At 37.7% G+C, this 15668-nt stretch overlaps 1 protein-coding gene across 1 annotated transcript in view; it reads left to right on the top strand.

The window, feature by feature from the left end:
• The window catches only part of PGGT1B (protein geranylgeranyltransferase type I subunit beta), a 38390-nt gene extending 23434 nt beyond the window's left edge, over nucleotides 1–14956 (top strand). The window contains 6 exon segments of the mRNA XM_035562585.2: nucleotides 809–941; nucleotides 6835–6880; nucleotides 8422–8606; nucleotides 8888–8996; nucleotides 14235–14366; nucleotides 14369–14956. Coding sequence (XP_035418478.1) covers nucleotides 809–941; nucleotides 6835–6880; nucleotides 8422–8606; nucleotides 8888–8996; nucleotides 14235–14366; nucleotides 14369–14415 — 652 coding nt within the window. The 3' untranslated portion in view covers nucleotides 14416–14956.
• Nucleotides 14957–15668: the final 712 nt, after the last annotated feature.

Below are 15668 nucleotides of genomic sequence, written 5' to 3'. Positions count from 1 at the left end.
TACTTGAAATTCACCTTTCTGTCTTTGAAGTCAGAAGTACCTTTTTTTTTTTTGAGAAGAGATATGACAGGAGGACTGATCAAAATATTCTTTTTATTGTTCTGGCTTCTTGCAGCTGTTTAATTCTTAAAAAAATACTCTAACACCTTTGAGTGAAACAGACTTGTCACACAGCAAATCACAGCATACATCCTTTTAGGGATCTCAGTACGGGATCATACAGGAGAGCACAGGGTAGCATAGGTGCAACAAAATGTTCTTTGGAAAGAATGTAGCCATAAGAAATCAAAACCTGTATTGCAGGTAATTTTCAGTATTTGTATTAGAAATAGTGATAGGAGTACTATTTATACATACGTGGGAATCTGATCCTGAGGTTTGAGTCAGAAAAGCTATGCAGGCTATGAAGATTACTAGGAAGACAAAAAAATCTGCCAAGAACAGCAAGTGCTACAATAGTAACTCATATGTCAGTATATCGTGTGATAGGTGAAAGAATGTAAGCGTTAACATCTTTGGATAAATAAAGACATTTTGATAAATAAAGTCATTGCATTTCTGGAAACAGAGTTTTGCAAGCACCTAGTTGTTAATAGCTCTGTTTATTTTGTTTGACTTACTTAGAAACACATCTTCTGAAAAGCAAATCTAGTGTACCTTTGGGTTATAGTTGTATGAATACTGTAAACAGAAGTAGGTAACTTGTTTTGAAAGGAAAGGCCTTAAATGCAATTCCTTAAAAGGCAATTCACATCTTCTAATATGAAAAGCTATACAAGATATGTAATGAGAGAAACGTTTCTTTCAGTTTCTGTGCAGTGCTGGAAGGAAGTGAGAATGATATGAGGTTTGTGTACTGTGCTTCCTGCATCTGCTACATGCTTGATAACTGGTCAGGCATGGATATGAAGAAAGCAATAGACTACATTAGAAGAAGCATGGTAAGTATTCTAAAAGTGTTACTTCTTATTACATTTTAAAGTTATTAGTTCTATTTCTTTATCATGACTAAAAATCTGGCAATCCAAATTGAAATATTAAGCTAATGTTTCTTTTCTGTTCCTACTTCAGTGAGTTGAAAATGGAAAAGTACTTTCCTTTTTGCATTTTTATTTTCACTGTAATATGTATACTAACAAATTAATTTTACTTGTTGTTTATGAGCACCTCAAGTTAAATTAAATCTGACCTTTTTTCTTTAAAACTTGAAGTTGAAAGCAAGATTTAAAAAATGGGGGTCTCAAGCTCCTACAGCTGACAAAAAGTGCATAAAACATCAGTAAAATCCTCAAATATAAATGAGCTGTAGTCCTGCATTTTTAAATGATATACAGAATCAAAGCAAAAACTAATTATTGCCATCTCTTCAAGCTTAATAAGTGTTTCCAGTCATGCACTTTTTTTAATTATTTATTAGATATTTGGAATGAAGGAAAATACTAGTATGTGACTTTTTTTTTCTGTGTCTGTGCAAGCTGTTTTTGTTTGCAGCAAGAGAGCTTTTAGTTATGTTTCGTGTCAATTTGGCTAGTAGGTATTAAAAGACCACATAGCCTGAGTTTATTGTTATGATGAGAGGCTGCACATGCAGAAAAGCTGAAGAACTAGTGTTCTCTTAGCATACAAATGATGTGAGACATGATCTGTGTGGATTGTAAAGAAAAAAACACACCTCAAACACAAGGTGAAACTTTTGAAGATACTTGACAGTAAACTAATGCTTAAATTCATTAATTCTGGATATATGGTCGGTTCATCTAAATTACTGTGTAACTTTGTTTAAATATGAAAATTACATAATACCTCTAAATACATACATCCAGCAGACTTTTGGTATATTAGTTAATGAGTAAAAATAATTTTTAAATGATGTTTTTGTTGGTTTAATTTTATTTTCCAAGATCAGAATAAAAGATTTTCAAAGAAGTTGAAAACTTCCTCCCTCATCCACTTCGATCTTTCTCAGCTGTGTTCCTTTCCCTAACCATCCCGTAATAAGTTTGCACACCCCTGCATTCTCATTAAAGCACCCCATAATAAGTTTTATACAGACACAGAATTCTCTTCCCCTGCATCCCATGTGAAGCCATGTAACCCCAACTTAGTTAGCATTGGTTTCCAGGCTGAGGATATCCCTGCAGACTCCGCTCAGTGGGTTTCCCACCAGGGACAACAATTTTTCTGTTCTCCTTTGACAGCGTGTGTCCTGGTTTCAGTTAGGACAGAGTTAATTTTCCTCCTAGTAGCTGGCAGGGTGCTATGTTTTGGATTAGGATGAGAAGAGCGCTGATAACATGCTGATGTTTTAATTGTTGCAGAGCAGTGCTTACACCAAGCCAGGACTTTTCAGCTTCTCGCTCTGTCCTGCTAGCGAGCAGGCTGGGGGTGCAGCAGGAGCTGGGAGGGGACAGACCCAGGACAGCTGACCCAAACTGGCCAAAGGGGTATTCCATACCATCTGACGTCATGCTGAACAATATATAGGGGTGGCTAGCCGGGGTGGGGGGCCGGCTGCTCGGGGATAGGCTGGGCATCAGTCAACGGGTGGTGAGCAATTGCATTGTGCATCACTTATTTCGTACACATTATTATTATTATTATTATTATTATTATTATTATTATTGTTATTATTTTTCCTGTCTTAATAAACTGTCTTTATCTCAACTCACAGGCTTCACTTTCCCGTTTCTCTCCCCCATCCCGGAGAGGGAGGGGGGAGGGTGAGCGAACAGCTGTGTGGTGTTTAGCTGCCAGCCGGGCTAAACCACAACAGCGTGACAGATCAGCCAAGTCAGGGTGCTCACTTAAGAGCAAAATCTTTACCATGTTGCTCCGTACATCACATCAGTTGTAAGTTACTATCTCTCTTTTACACCTGAGTGTGATTTTGGTCCCAAAGGATAGTTCTATAAAGGGTGAAAAGAAAGCTTAGTTGAATTGCCAGAGGTATGAGGTAGCTTTTGTGTGAGGAGCATTTAATATACTATTACATGGGTTATTATGTTAGTATATATTACTAGTACTCTTCGTTCTAGAAATGACATGATTATATGGATTTGGACAGAAATATGTAAAGTAAAAAATGGCACTGAAAAACAAAGTAAGTACGGAACAACTGTATATTTTTAAGATGAGAACCTAAGGGGCAACATACAGGGCTACTGATACAGCAGGCGAGTGGACGTTTTTTGCATTTGGAGCTTTGAAACATCTGGAGATTCTCTGTCTACAGTGATCTTGAAATGAATTGACAGACTGCTTCTAGACTCTGGACATCAATTCTTTAACCTGAAAATTGCAACTTCTGTGATTCTACTGGGAAAATTGACCCCACTTTTATATGTATATATAATATATATATAAAAAAATTGAAGCCTGAACTGAACAGAGCAAGACCTCTTGGAAACACACATATTAATACTTCAGTCAACCAGTGAAGTAAAACTGGAGTCTAAGCATGGTCAAAGTCCAGAAGATGCTGTGGAAAACACTAGATCTTTTCAAGGCTAGCTCAGAGTAACTCCAGGAGATTTTGTCAGGCAGTGTTCTATAGGTAGTAGTCTCCTTAGGGCATACTAATGTGTGACAAGAGATAATATATTTCTGTCCGCGTTTACTGTAAACTGGTAAATTGACTATGCACTGTGTTTAGTAGGACTTAATGCTTTTTAAAAGTGTTGATTTATTGTGAATGTACAGCAGAGTTGGTATACACATGCACAGTAGTCTTGTTTGGGTTTTCTGGGTATGCTGCTGAGTCGCCAGACCAGTATGTATTTCAGTGCACTAACTGGGTGACAAGGCTCTTCTAGGCAAATAAGCAAAATCTTGGCTTCATGCTTAGTCACGTGGCAGAGCTGAAAATGTGTCCAAAGAACTCTCAGGTGTATGGAGAGGGGCCCTTTGTGAAAATCCTTTTACAGTGGTTGTTCCACCTTCCTCTCATTCATCTATTTCCATGACCTGCTTTGAGATGTGCTCAAATTCAATTCAATCATATGAACCAAGTACCACAATGTATTTAACAGATAGATTTATTATTCTTTATGTAACTAAATATTACTGTAGACCCTCTTGAAAATACTTATTCCTGTTTTCCTACAATGTTACCTTGTCTTGATGCATCTATTAATAATAAAAACAAATGAGAGTGCATTGCTTGCCAGTAAGCTGCTAAAGGTGTGGTTTTGTTTGACTATCCTATGTCATTGGCAAATAGATGAAACAAGTGTAGTTTACAAACTTTGTTCAGTTATTCAAATTTGCATGTAAGTGAATTACAGCTAATTTGGATGGAGAGTAACACGACTGCTTAGACAGTAATCTTTAAAAAAAACCCTTTGGATTCCTCTTTAATGGTGTGGTATCAGAATCCTGACATACATAATACAGCTGAAGGACAGGGAATTTATATAGATAGGTGCATCAAGTAGAGCAGCAGACTGGAACGTGAAATGATGGTGTTGCTTTACTCTGGAAAGTAACTGTTAAAAAGAATTGCATCTTCATACAGAAGATTATTATCAATTGACTAAAAAGTGCTTATACAGTACTGATCACAAAACAATAGTTCGGTTTTATTGTCATCAGAATTGTCAGGTTCTAATCTCACAGTTTTTATCAGTGAGTCGATTTTGGCTTACATATTCAAAGGTCAGATGTATCACTAACTAAAAAAGAGCAGGCATTCAGTTGCTGAAATTTTGAATGACTTCAGCAAACATGCACTCTTAAATGCTGCAGTTTTCAACATTTCTTGGTTTACCTCAAATTTGGCCTTAAGTAGAGATATTGCAAGAATTAAGTGTAGCATCTGTTTTTCCTGGTACACTAGAGTCCTCTGCAAATGCAGATATATAAGTCTGTTGATTAATTGTGATATAATAGCTGGTTGTGAAACTTTTGGAGTGAAGGTTTAGAGTGTGAAGTAGAGATTGTACTAACTGGATTTACACATTTCCTGAGGATAGTATTTTATTATGTAGTGTTCAAGTAGCAGAAACCTCAGGTTTTTTTTGCATATATTTTCCTAGGCCTGTTCAAAAGGACAAAGAACTAAAAATATTTCTCTAGTTCTTTAACACACACAAGTCCCCAAAGAGGAGCTGCTACCTGTAAATACATTGGCACCAATCAGCCGAAGGTCCACTATTACCTATTAAAATTTCCAGCTAATTTTACAGCCCAACAAGTGTGCATCCCAACAGCTGTCTGGGATGCACACTTAACAGCTTTTCTGCAGAGCTAATTACTTTGTCATACATGAAGTAAACCACCTCCTTTTACAATTACTGTTTGTAGAGTTAATTAGCTTACTCAGTTTAGCTTTGCTAATCAGTTTGCCTTTGCTTAGCAATTAATGGACCCATGGAGTGAGGTAGCACGTTCGGATTGCCTTTGCAAAAGGTACTGCAGAGTTTAAAGTAAATTTGCACTGTGTTTTAACACTCAGATGTTGACGGTCATTACTTAAAATTGGTTTGTACTTTGGAATTTCAAGCTGCAGTTTGAAGTTTGTGTGTTGCTTCTAGTTGCTTCAACTTGCAGGAACAACTCAAAAACAGAAATACAGTTTTTGTGTTGCTTCCACATCTGCTTTTGTTTCCTTTTTTTTTCTCCCCAACGTGAGCCTTAAAAACAGACCTACAAAGTAATATAATTCTTAGGTAATACCTAAGGACGTGACAGCTGCTGTAGCCATTGTTTGGTTAGGACTATGGGAGTCATTAGTGGTCTTTCAAGATGACCTGTATCTTCTAGCCACTATTAAATGTTTTGAAGAAAACATGAGAAATTCATAGTCAGGGGAAAAAAAAATTGTTCTCTATCTAATCAGAACGTGAACCAATCATTAATTGAACTGCTGATACGGAAGGAATAGGATCTGTGTAATTTAACTTTGAAAGTTAAACATAAAAGGTTGAATTATTTTTCTTCCCACTAAACAGTTTGGTATTTGTCCAGTGATAATGTATTGGTTATTAAGTGTTCTGTGAACACTTGTAAAATAAGCATGTTCCATTTTATGAATAACTTACTCTGTTCTCTTGTTCCTTATCATGCAGAATGCTTTAGTGAATTTGTAGTCAAGAGAGATTGTTATTTCTACATTTACAATATTACCCATTCTTAGATTCTTGCTCGTAACAAATCTGTACTATAGTACTTCTGCTGCTTTGTTTGTCAGAGTGAAGCTCCTAATTATTCTTTCACTTAACAAAGTAATTTTAGAGCATTGTGAATTATTTTTTAACAGTCGTATTTTACAGGACAGATTAAGTTTGGTAAAATAGTGTGCCTTATTATATTGTTGCTTCTGGTCTCCCCTCATTTCAGGCTTCAGTTTATTTAAAGCCTGATGGTATTGCTCCTAACTAAAACATTTCTTGTACTTCAGTGTTGTATATACAATATCAACCTGCATTTTGTCTTTTAGTATATTAATGAGGTTTTGAGATAGATTTCATTTATGTGTTTAATTTTGTTTGGAATTACGTAACCATTAAAGAAAAAATGAAACTTTTTCATTATAAGAAAGGAAAACGGATATCTGCATCATATGCTTTCCCTTTTGGGCAAAGAAATGTTTAGCTATTTCCAGACATTTAACTAAAATGAACTAAAAAGTCATAAAAGCTGTTTTTATTGTACTGAAACAAAGCTGATCAGTTAACAATTTTGTGCCAAGAATTTTCTTGAGGCATAGGTTCAGAATTTAACTATTTTTAAATGATCATTATAGTCTGATAATTTTGCTAGTAAACTGAGAAATTGCAATGTCTGTAAAAGTGATTTGGCTCTGAAGTAACTGGTTTGTGCATTTTTTTTCTTCAGTCCTATGATAATGGCCTGGCACAAGGAGCTGGACTGGAATCTCATGGTAAGAATGTTAAAATATTCTACAACTATTTTGACTGGAATGGTGAAATGCTGTAAGAAGTTCAGGGTATGTCAAGCCTTTCCTTCTTTCTCTAATTTTAAGGAAGTGGGATGAGGAGGAGCAAATCTAAAACATGCCTCACAATATTATCTTCATTCTTCCCTTAGTTCCTGCTTAATATCAGACCAGATGATGGATACTTGATATACCAACTCCAATATTTTTACCTTATGAATGTTTTGTTGAAAGGTGTTGGCTGTAGTTATCATGTCTTGCTGACAGAGCAAACCTTTTCATCGTGTGCCATCGCTACTCTGTGGATTTATCTGCGTGAGATTTTATCCAATGCACCTGATAATCCCCAGTTTCAGCACCTTTTATTTAAACCTGGAAGTATTTCCTCTGACAGATTACACCACCCGTTGGGGGCTCAAATCTTTAAGACATATTTTTATAAACAGGTGGTAGCTTCAAATATTGGAATTCCTAAGAAACTGATATTTTTAAGCAAAGTATTTTTCTATGCTATGAAGTAGTTGGTCTCTTCCTGACAGAGAAAGTTCTTACTTTTATGCGACTGATACTAAATCTCTCAGATTTTTGTTAGTTTTATTCTTGGAGTCGAAATTCTGAAGTATTCCAACTGCATTCTTCCTGCAGGAAGGAAAACGTTGAAAAACTTAAGCTATACCCCTACATACTTAACTAAATTACTGTGGAGTCCTTATAACACATAGCATTACTTCAGTTACCCTTCCTGCATTTCAGCATCAGAAAGAAGATAACCTTATAGTTGCCTGTGGTCTTCTAGCACCTGAGCAGTATAAAGAACTTTGAGCCCTAAGTCATATATCAACATCTCTCCTACTTTCTTTCCCAGGCTGTAACTTTATCATTGCAGATAATAGGCTCAGAATGAGTTTTAATGGGTTTTAAAAAGTGATGGCAATGGTACACAAACAACGTGAATTTCTCTTCTAATTGCTTACAGATTCCTTGACAACAAAAAATTTCATAGAAACATAATTTGTGTTGGTGACAATCATGAGAATCCAGCAGTCTTTTCATCATATTAACCATGTCTTAATTTTTTCCTAATACTTTTGGGGCTTTCTGATCATCAGACACTTCTGGTTTTCTTCTCTTGGGCATTGTATCTGAAACTGCATTTGGCATCTCTGCTTCAGTTCAATTGCTAGCTTCTCAATAGCTTTCTTGTGTAAGTTTAATATGAAGAAATGTTTTCTGCTGCATTTACTCATTCCCAGGCTGCTGTGTAGTGTAAATTACGCAGCACTGAGAGACCCTCCAACTTGAGTAAAATGAATTCAGGTTTATTTGTGCAAGAATTGTTTATTCATTTGTTTGTTTCCTTGATATATGTACTGAAGTATTTTTATTTGTTTGGGTATTAGATGTAAAAGATGCTTTCAAACTTGTAGAAATCTATTGATGAAATTGTCACTACTTTAATTGAAGTTCTGACTGATGTCCTACAGGCTTCCCTGAAAATGTGCTCATTAACAACCATTTCTTCACAGGTGGCTCTACATTTTGTGGTATTGCATCCCTGTGTTTGATGGGTAAATTGGAAGAAGTTTTTTCAGAAAAAGAACTGAACAGAATAAGAAGGTGGTGTATAATGAGACAACAGAATGGCTACCATGGACGACCCAACAAACCTGTAGACACTTGCTATTCCTTTTGGGTGGGCGCCACATTGAAGGTAGTGTATAAAACAGCCACAGGATAGTTACTGATTTGTTTTGGTTTCCTTAAACATTATACCATTTCTTTGCATGGAAGAGTTACATCTTTGGCATCAGTATGTAAATATGCACAGATAACTGTAAAGGTTTTTCATCTTGCAAGAATGCAGGATTTGGAGGTTTACCAGCTTAGTGCTCTATTGCACTGCTTATCTACATAGATAGGCACTGTATTTTAGTATTAAAAATACACTAAGGTTTAGTATATTACTGTAACAGTCTACCTTCTTCTTTTCAGCTCTTGAACATATTCCAATACACAAATTTTGAGAAAAACCGAAATTACATTCTGTCAACTCAAGATCGCCTTGTTGGTGGATTTGCCAAGTGGCCAGATAGCCATCCAGGTACATTTACTTTTCAAAATCATGCAAGTGTGTTAAAAGCTAGAAGTATGTTTCCAGCAGTCAGATGTTTGAGAGGTGTAAGGGAAGTTTTTTCCCCAGTCTCTTTCAAAAAGTAAATTAAAAAAATATATAGTGAAATTTTCATGATTTAAAAGGAAGTCAGGGGGTGTATTTTTTTCTTGTTGATCCATTGAGCAAGTGAGCTATTGTTGTTTAGACCATCACTGAAAGAGTATCACTATCTGTTTAGAGCTGGACAAGCCTTTCTGAATGTGTTTAACTGTTCCAATTAAGGAACGCGTTGTACAGTGGATATCTTCATAAATGTTCCGATTAAAATACTTCAGACCATTTGCTTTCTTAATAAGGGAATCCTCTAAGCTCATGCAGAAGTCATTGATGTATTTAATCAACTCGAAGCATAGATAGTTATGATTTACAGATTATAGTTACTCACAGAAAGAAGAACTAGTATATCTGAAAGTCAATTATTGTTATCATCTTGCAAATGTATAATTTGAAGTAACAAAAAGCTTGAAAAGACGCTAAAATCTTTCCATTTGAAATAATTTCACAAGATGTTAGAATTCAGCAAAGGTATTGCAAAGTTGTAGAAGTTGGGCCAGTAATGTTGCTCAGTGGCGTTTTGTACAGGAAAGATAAACAGTCTGTAAAATCAATAAACGAGAAAAATGTAGACTTAATAAAGGACAAGACCGTTTTGAATCTGTGCAGATACTTCATCCTTTCATCACTTCATTTTGAGCAACAGTTGAGAATTTGTTGAGGTAGACCAAGACTGAAAGCAATGTATGTGATGGATATGTTCCCCCTGTTTCCCTGAAAACCTGCTTAGGTTTCCTGAGGACTAGCTATATTTTTCCTACGGTAGGTAGACCAGTCAGTATCACTTGGAGAAAATTTCTGTTTATCTTGATGAATCATTTACTTAGCAGGCTAGGAAGAAAATACCTGCTTAAAATGCCAGTCAAGTGCAAAGTTCTTTAACCTAGCTTTTAACATAGCTGTGACTGAGATTTTTGAAAAAGGCAAGACTTATAAAGTTGTTTTGCTTTGATTTGTGTGATGTTCCTGCCTGAACACTGCTGTTTCCTATATAACAAGCTTTTGCTATCTCTTACATTTTCTCATGAGAGTAAGCTACTTTTTGAACTTGAATGTCCCGGCTGGCCACAGAAGTGGAACAGGAGGGTTAAAGTAAAGTACTGATTTACTAGGTTGTTCTATGAACATACAGAAACTTTGCTGGTATTCCAGATTTTTTTTCTAGCTTGCTCTGACAATTCATACAGCACATGTCTTATGTCTGTCTTCTGGGATTTTTTTTTGGTGTTATGTTTGGTACTACTGAATTTAAGTGCTCTAGGAATTTTTCAGGGGCAGGGGAAGATTTGTACTTTTGTGATAGGTGGGCTTATTACAGGATTCTTTCCTCAGGCAACTAGTGACTGTAAGTCTGTGTTCAAGTTTTGAAGGAAAGAATAAAAAGCTCAGTACATCTTCAATCTGAAGAATGACTATAAATGCAGCATTGCAAAATTTTTTTCTATGGATCTGAAATTTCAGTGTCATATATGCACAGTTAACTTTCCTACAAGTTCAGTCTAGAAACTGGAAGGGAAGCTGTCTTCTTGAATGTCATATGTCTCCCACAATTAAGATTCCACACTTTGCTAACATGAAGCACCCGTGCAGCTCTGTTGTTGTCAAAAGCCTGCTGGTGGTTAAGTGTACACACTCATGTTGACTTAGTGTAAATGCAAATTGAGAAGGTAATGAGAATGGTATGAATTATCTTGCAAACGAGTTAATAGATCTGTTGAGGGTCAATATGAAATAATTCACTCACCTTGAAGTATTTAGAGTTTTTAAATACTTGATAATAGTGGCCTCAATTTGTTTTTGTTACAAAACTCAGATGTGATAGAACATTCCAGAGAAAGTTTGCAAAATAAGAGTATGCCAAAGAAAGGTTTTTATCTAATGAATCTTCTGGATATCACTGTAGTAGTATTATTACTGTTGTATAAAGGGGATATGGACACTGGCTTTCTAGAGAGATTCATACTTCAAAACAGAATTGAATACATACTGTATTTGTTCAGTTCTTTATTTACAACTGTCTGATAAACTTATTTGAATATGTCCATATGAGGCAGATGAAAGTGGCATTTTCTTTTTTCAAAGTTTCATTCTTAGTAATTAGATTTGCTCTCTGAGGTTAATGCCACCTGTAACAAACTTTAAACCCCTAAGTCCTACAGTTCTACTGAACTTTTCCTTTTTTGTACTGGGTCTGGTGGCTGTGATAAAGTTAATTTTCTTAGCAGTAGCCCATATGGTGCTGTGCTTTGGATTTGTGACCAAAACAGTCCTGATAAGACATCAGTGTTTTAGATATTGCCAGACAGTGTTTACACAGCAGCAACAAGGTCTTCTCTGTTTCTCACACTATCCCTTACCATATGGCATCATAGCAATAAAAGCTGGGGGAATGAGGAAAGGAAGACTATGGCATTTAAGGTGTTTGTCTTCACAAGCAACCCTTATGTATGATGAGGTCTGCTTCACTGGAAGTGGCTGAACACCTGCCTGCTGATGGGAAGTACTAAATGAGTGCCTTGTTTTGCTTTACAGGCACATGCACCTTTGCATTACCAGTTGAAATCTTTATATTAGCCAGGGAGTTTTCTCACTTTTGATCTTCTTTTCCTCTTCCCCCGTTCTGCTGGAGGTGGAGGAGGGAAAGAGAGGGAGAAGCTGTGTGGTGCTTAGCTGCCTACCCAGGTTATACTGCAACATTTTGTTAGAACATATACATAAACATTTTTTTTAACTTGAGCATAAATCACTACTAGATTTAATAAACTTTTCTTTTAAGTTGTTAGTTGCACTGCTGTGTGCCCCAGGAAGTCATGCAGCAACTGTTACGCATCTCATTTGTTATCTGTAAGTGATATGCAGTAGAAGAGAATTGGAAGCATGGGTGAATTACACGTGTCGCAAGAGAAGGATGTAAAGATTTAACATGAATAAAAAAGAAAGCAAAAAGATGAAAATGAATGTGTGCAATTACTAAATGTAAAACACTAAAGTGAGTTTTTGCTCTCATAGTACATACACTTTACTTTGTTGTTTTCTATGCTTGTGAATTGCTCATGAAACAAAACATTTGGACTAACATATTTCAGCACTGAAAAAAATTGGTCTTTTGTAGCTTGAAGCAGAGTAGTACATAGACCCCAGAAATGTGTTTTTTCTAGAACGTGAGTATTAAGTTGGTATGGATTTGCAGAACAGTTGAACTTCATAGTTAAACTCACCATATACAGGTAATTAGGTTTGTATATGATTTTTAGTGCATTTAGTACTTCCTGAAGCTGAGTTCGCCTTGCCTAACTGTGGTGGTTTTACTCAGCTGGTCAGCCAAGCTCCACCACAAATGCTCTCTCACTACCCCTCCACAAAGGGAAAGGGGAAGAAAATACGATGCAAAGGGGTTGAGATTAGGACAGGGAGATCACTCAACAATTATCATCGCAGGCAAAACAGACTCAGCATGGGCAGATTAATAACATTTATTACCTATAATTAACAAGCTAGAGACGTGAAAAAAAAGGGAGAGAAACTAAAAACAACCCCCCCCGGCCTTTCACCCTCTCCCATATCCTTCCCCCGAGCAGCTCAGGGGAATGCGAGCTGCAGTCAGTCCCTGACACTTCGTCTCCACCGCTCCTTCACAGTCACTCTGTGACCCTGCTCCACGTGGGGTCCCTCCCACGGGATGCCGTCCTGCCCGAACTGAGCCTGCGGGGGCTGCCCACAAGCAGCTCTTCAAGAACTGCTCCCACATGGCTCCGTACCACGGGGTCTATCCATCCCCCAGGGGCAAACTGCTCCAGCACGGGTCCCCCACGGGTGGGCGGCAGCTCCCCCCAGACCCCCTGCTCCTGCGTGGGCTCCTCTCCACGGGCTGCAGCTCCGGCCCGGGGTCTGCTCCTGCGGGGGCTCTCCATGGGCCGCAGCCTCCTCCAGGCCACATCCACCTGCTCCACCGGGGGCTCCTCCATGGGGGGGCTGCAGCGTGGAGATCTGCTCCATGTGGGACCCATGGGCTGCAGGGGGACAGCCTGCTCCACCAGGGGCCTCCACAGGCCGCAGGGGAACTGCTGCTGCCTGCCTGGAGCACCTCCTGCTGCACTCACCTGGGGGGCTGCAGGGCTGGCTCTCACCCCTCTCTCCCAGCTGCTGTTGTGCAGCAGTTTTTTTTCCCCTTTCTTAAATCTGTTCTCTCAGAGGCCCCCCCTATCATTTTAGTCAGATATGACTTTACTGACACGTTAGTAAAAGATTACTGCATGTTGAGAATTTGTAAGGTACACATTAATTTGTTAATACTCTCCAAATTTAGTCTGTGATTTCTTGGTTGGATATTCCAATCTAATGACTTGCTGTTGCCCAGGGCGGGGAAGTTCACTTCTCTTCTTCCCAGCTGGCCCAAGTACAGGTGCATTCTCCTTTCCTGTTTTTGCACTAACGCTGGTGTATATTGAACCCTTCTGCAAAACAGTTTCATTCACTAAAATGTCAGAAAACTGTCCATTTACACTTGCTTATACGTTTCCTGAGTTGGTGTATGTCATGGAGGGTGTTCAGCAAGCTTTAGTCCCTGTATAAGGTAGGCATCAGGAGCAGAGTGGGGCAGGGAAGTAAGAGCTGGTAGTCATCTGTTACAGCTGATCAAGCCACTTAATGAATTCCTGTTCTTAGGGTATTTGCTCAGGAAGCGGGGAAGATAGGTAAGTCTATACTTCTAAATCTTGCTGTCTGTCAGCTGTTAGTATTTCTTTAGTCATCAGTCCAACACATAGCCAAAAAATTCCTTCATATTTGGGGAAAAAACACTTGCTGTTTGAAGGAAGTTATTTCCAGCTCCTGAAATTCTTTGCTGTTTGGCCTGAGCACTAGGAAGTTGAGTAGTGGGCAAGAATTGTTATAAAATAAAAGTGATTCTAGTCTTAGAGATTGTAGACCGTCAGTTCGTGCTGGCACGTTTGAGCAGAAATCGTTTTCTTGTGGAAAATCTCAAATTTAAAATGTTAACAGCTGTGTTTTCGTTGGCTGTGATTATCCAGGGGTGCTGAAACCCAGGAATACTTGACTGCTACAACTTAAAAGACACACAATTCTGTTTTTCATATTCTGTCCTCCTTTCAGATGCTTTACATGCCTACTTTGGGATCTGTGGCTTGTCGTTAATCGGAGAATCTGGTATCTGCAAAGTTCATCCTGCCCTGAATGTAAGCACAAGAACCTCAGAGCGCCTTCACCATCTTCACCAGATCTGGAAAACAAGGACTCTAAACAGTGTTCAGATGACACACACATCTCTACATGACTGATTTAGACTTGAATTTAGTTCTGGTAGCATAATTGTAGCCCAAGGTTAAAAGCCATGTATAACCAATGTGCTCTTTTAAGTGCTGGAGTCATGCAATCAGATCTGTGTTGCTGGCATCACTTTGATAGGGGATTGTCTTCAGCAGGTTATTCTGCATTGTGAAAAAAAGGGGATATTTTGATTATATAGAAGCTTGTCACCACAGACTGTAAATGGCTCTTCAAATGGCTTTATGTCTAAGAAATCCCTTGAGGCAATTAAACTTCATTTTTATTTTATTTTTTTAAATTTGTGCATACTGTGTCAAAATATATAATGGGGAAGTATTTTCAAAATCTGTTTACATATCATACAGTATAGCACAGAACCTTGGAGTTCTTTATGATCTTGACGTCTGACATATTTTTGGGTAGAGAATATTCCCATATTAAATCTCAGTTAAAAGTTACCTTTTATCGTCTACTTTCAGATTCCATAAACTTTGTTAAAGAAATAAAATCAAGTAAATACAAATAAAATTATTTTATTCAATATACTGGACTTTTAAAGTTGTGTGGCATCACTAAATGAATTTCATAGTTCTCCTGGGTACCTTCTATACATATGTGGTGGATTGTTAGCCAAAGTATTTTTGTCTGAAATACTATCTTCATGGGATATTAATGAGAGTGTGGTGTTTTGATATATGGCACTATGCTCAAAATAAGCTGCTCTAAGTAAGTCTCTGCTGGCAAACAGACCCAGTATTGATACTTTCTGGCTGCGTGAGGAATGCTGCATTTGATTATCTTGGAGCAAATCCATACTTGCAAAATCTTGAGTTGTGGCTCCTGAGTTTCACTACCTGTTACTGTGTTCTCAACTCTAAAGGGTATCAGGGTAGAGAAGCAGAAGTCTTGACACAACAGTGAAAAATCATATTCTGTGGAAAAACTAGTTGATTTCTCAGTGCAAGTAATTTAACCATGCTCTATGGGGCAAAAGCAGCTAATTCTTGTGTGTGGGTGTTTTTGTTTTTTTGGTGGTGGTGGTGGTTTTTTTTTATATCTGTAAGCTTCTATGGCTTGTTAATATGTGTTTTCCATTTCCCCTTGCGCCCCAGTTCTTCTACAGCTTTTTTTTCCCCCAGCTAAATAACAGCATCCTTTTCAGACTGAATGTTGACAGCAGAGTTTCTCTTTCCTAAAAACTGCAGAAGGCATATTTGTTTCCCACTAACTCCCACAGTTTTTTCTGAACCCAGCAAACAG

Source organism: Cygnus atratus, chromosome Z, assembly GCF_013377495.2.
Source record: "Cygnus atratus isolate AKBS03 ecotype Queensland, Australia chromosome Z, CAtr_DNAZoo_HiC_assembly, whole genome shotgun sequence".
Lineage (NCBI taxonomy): Eukaryota > Metazoa > Chordata > Aves > Anseriformes > Anatidae > Cygnus > Cygnus atratus.
This window is presented reverse-complemented; position numbering and strand designations above follow the sequence as displayed.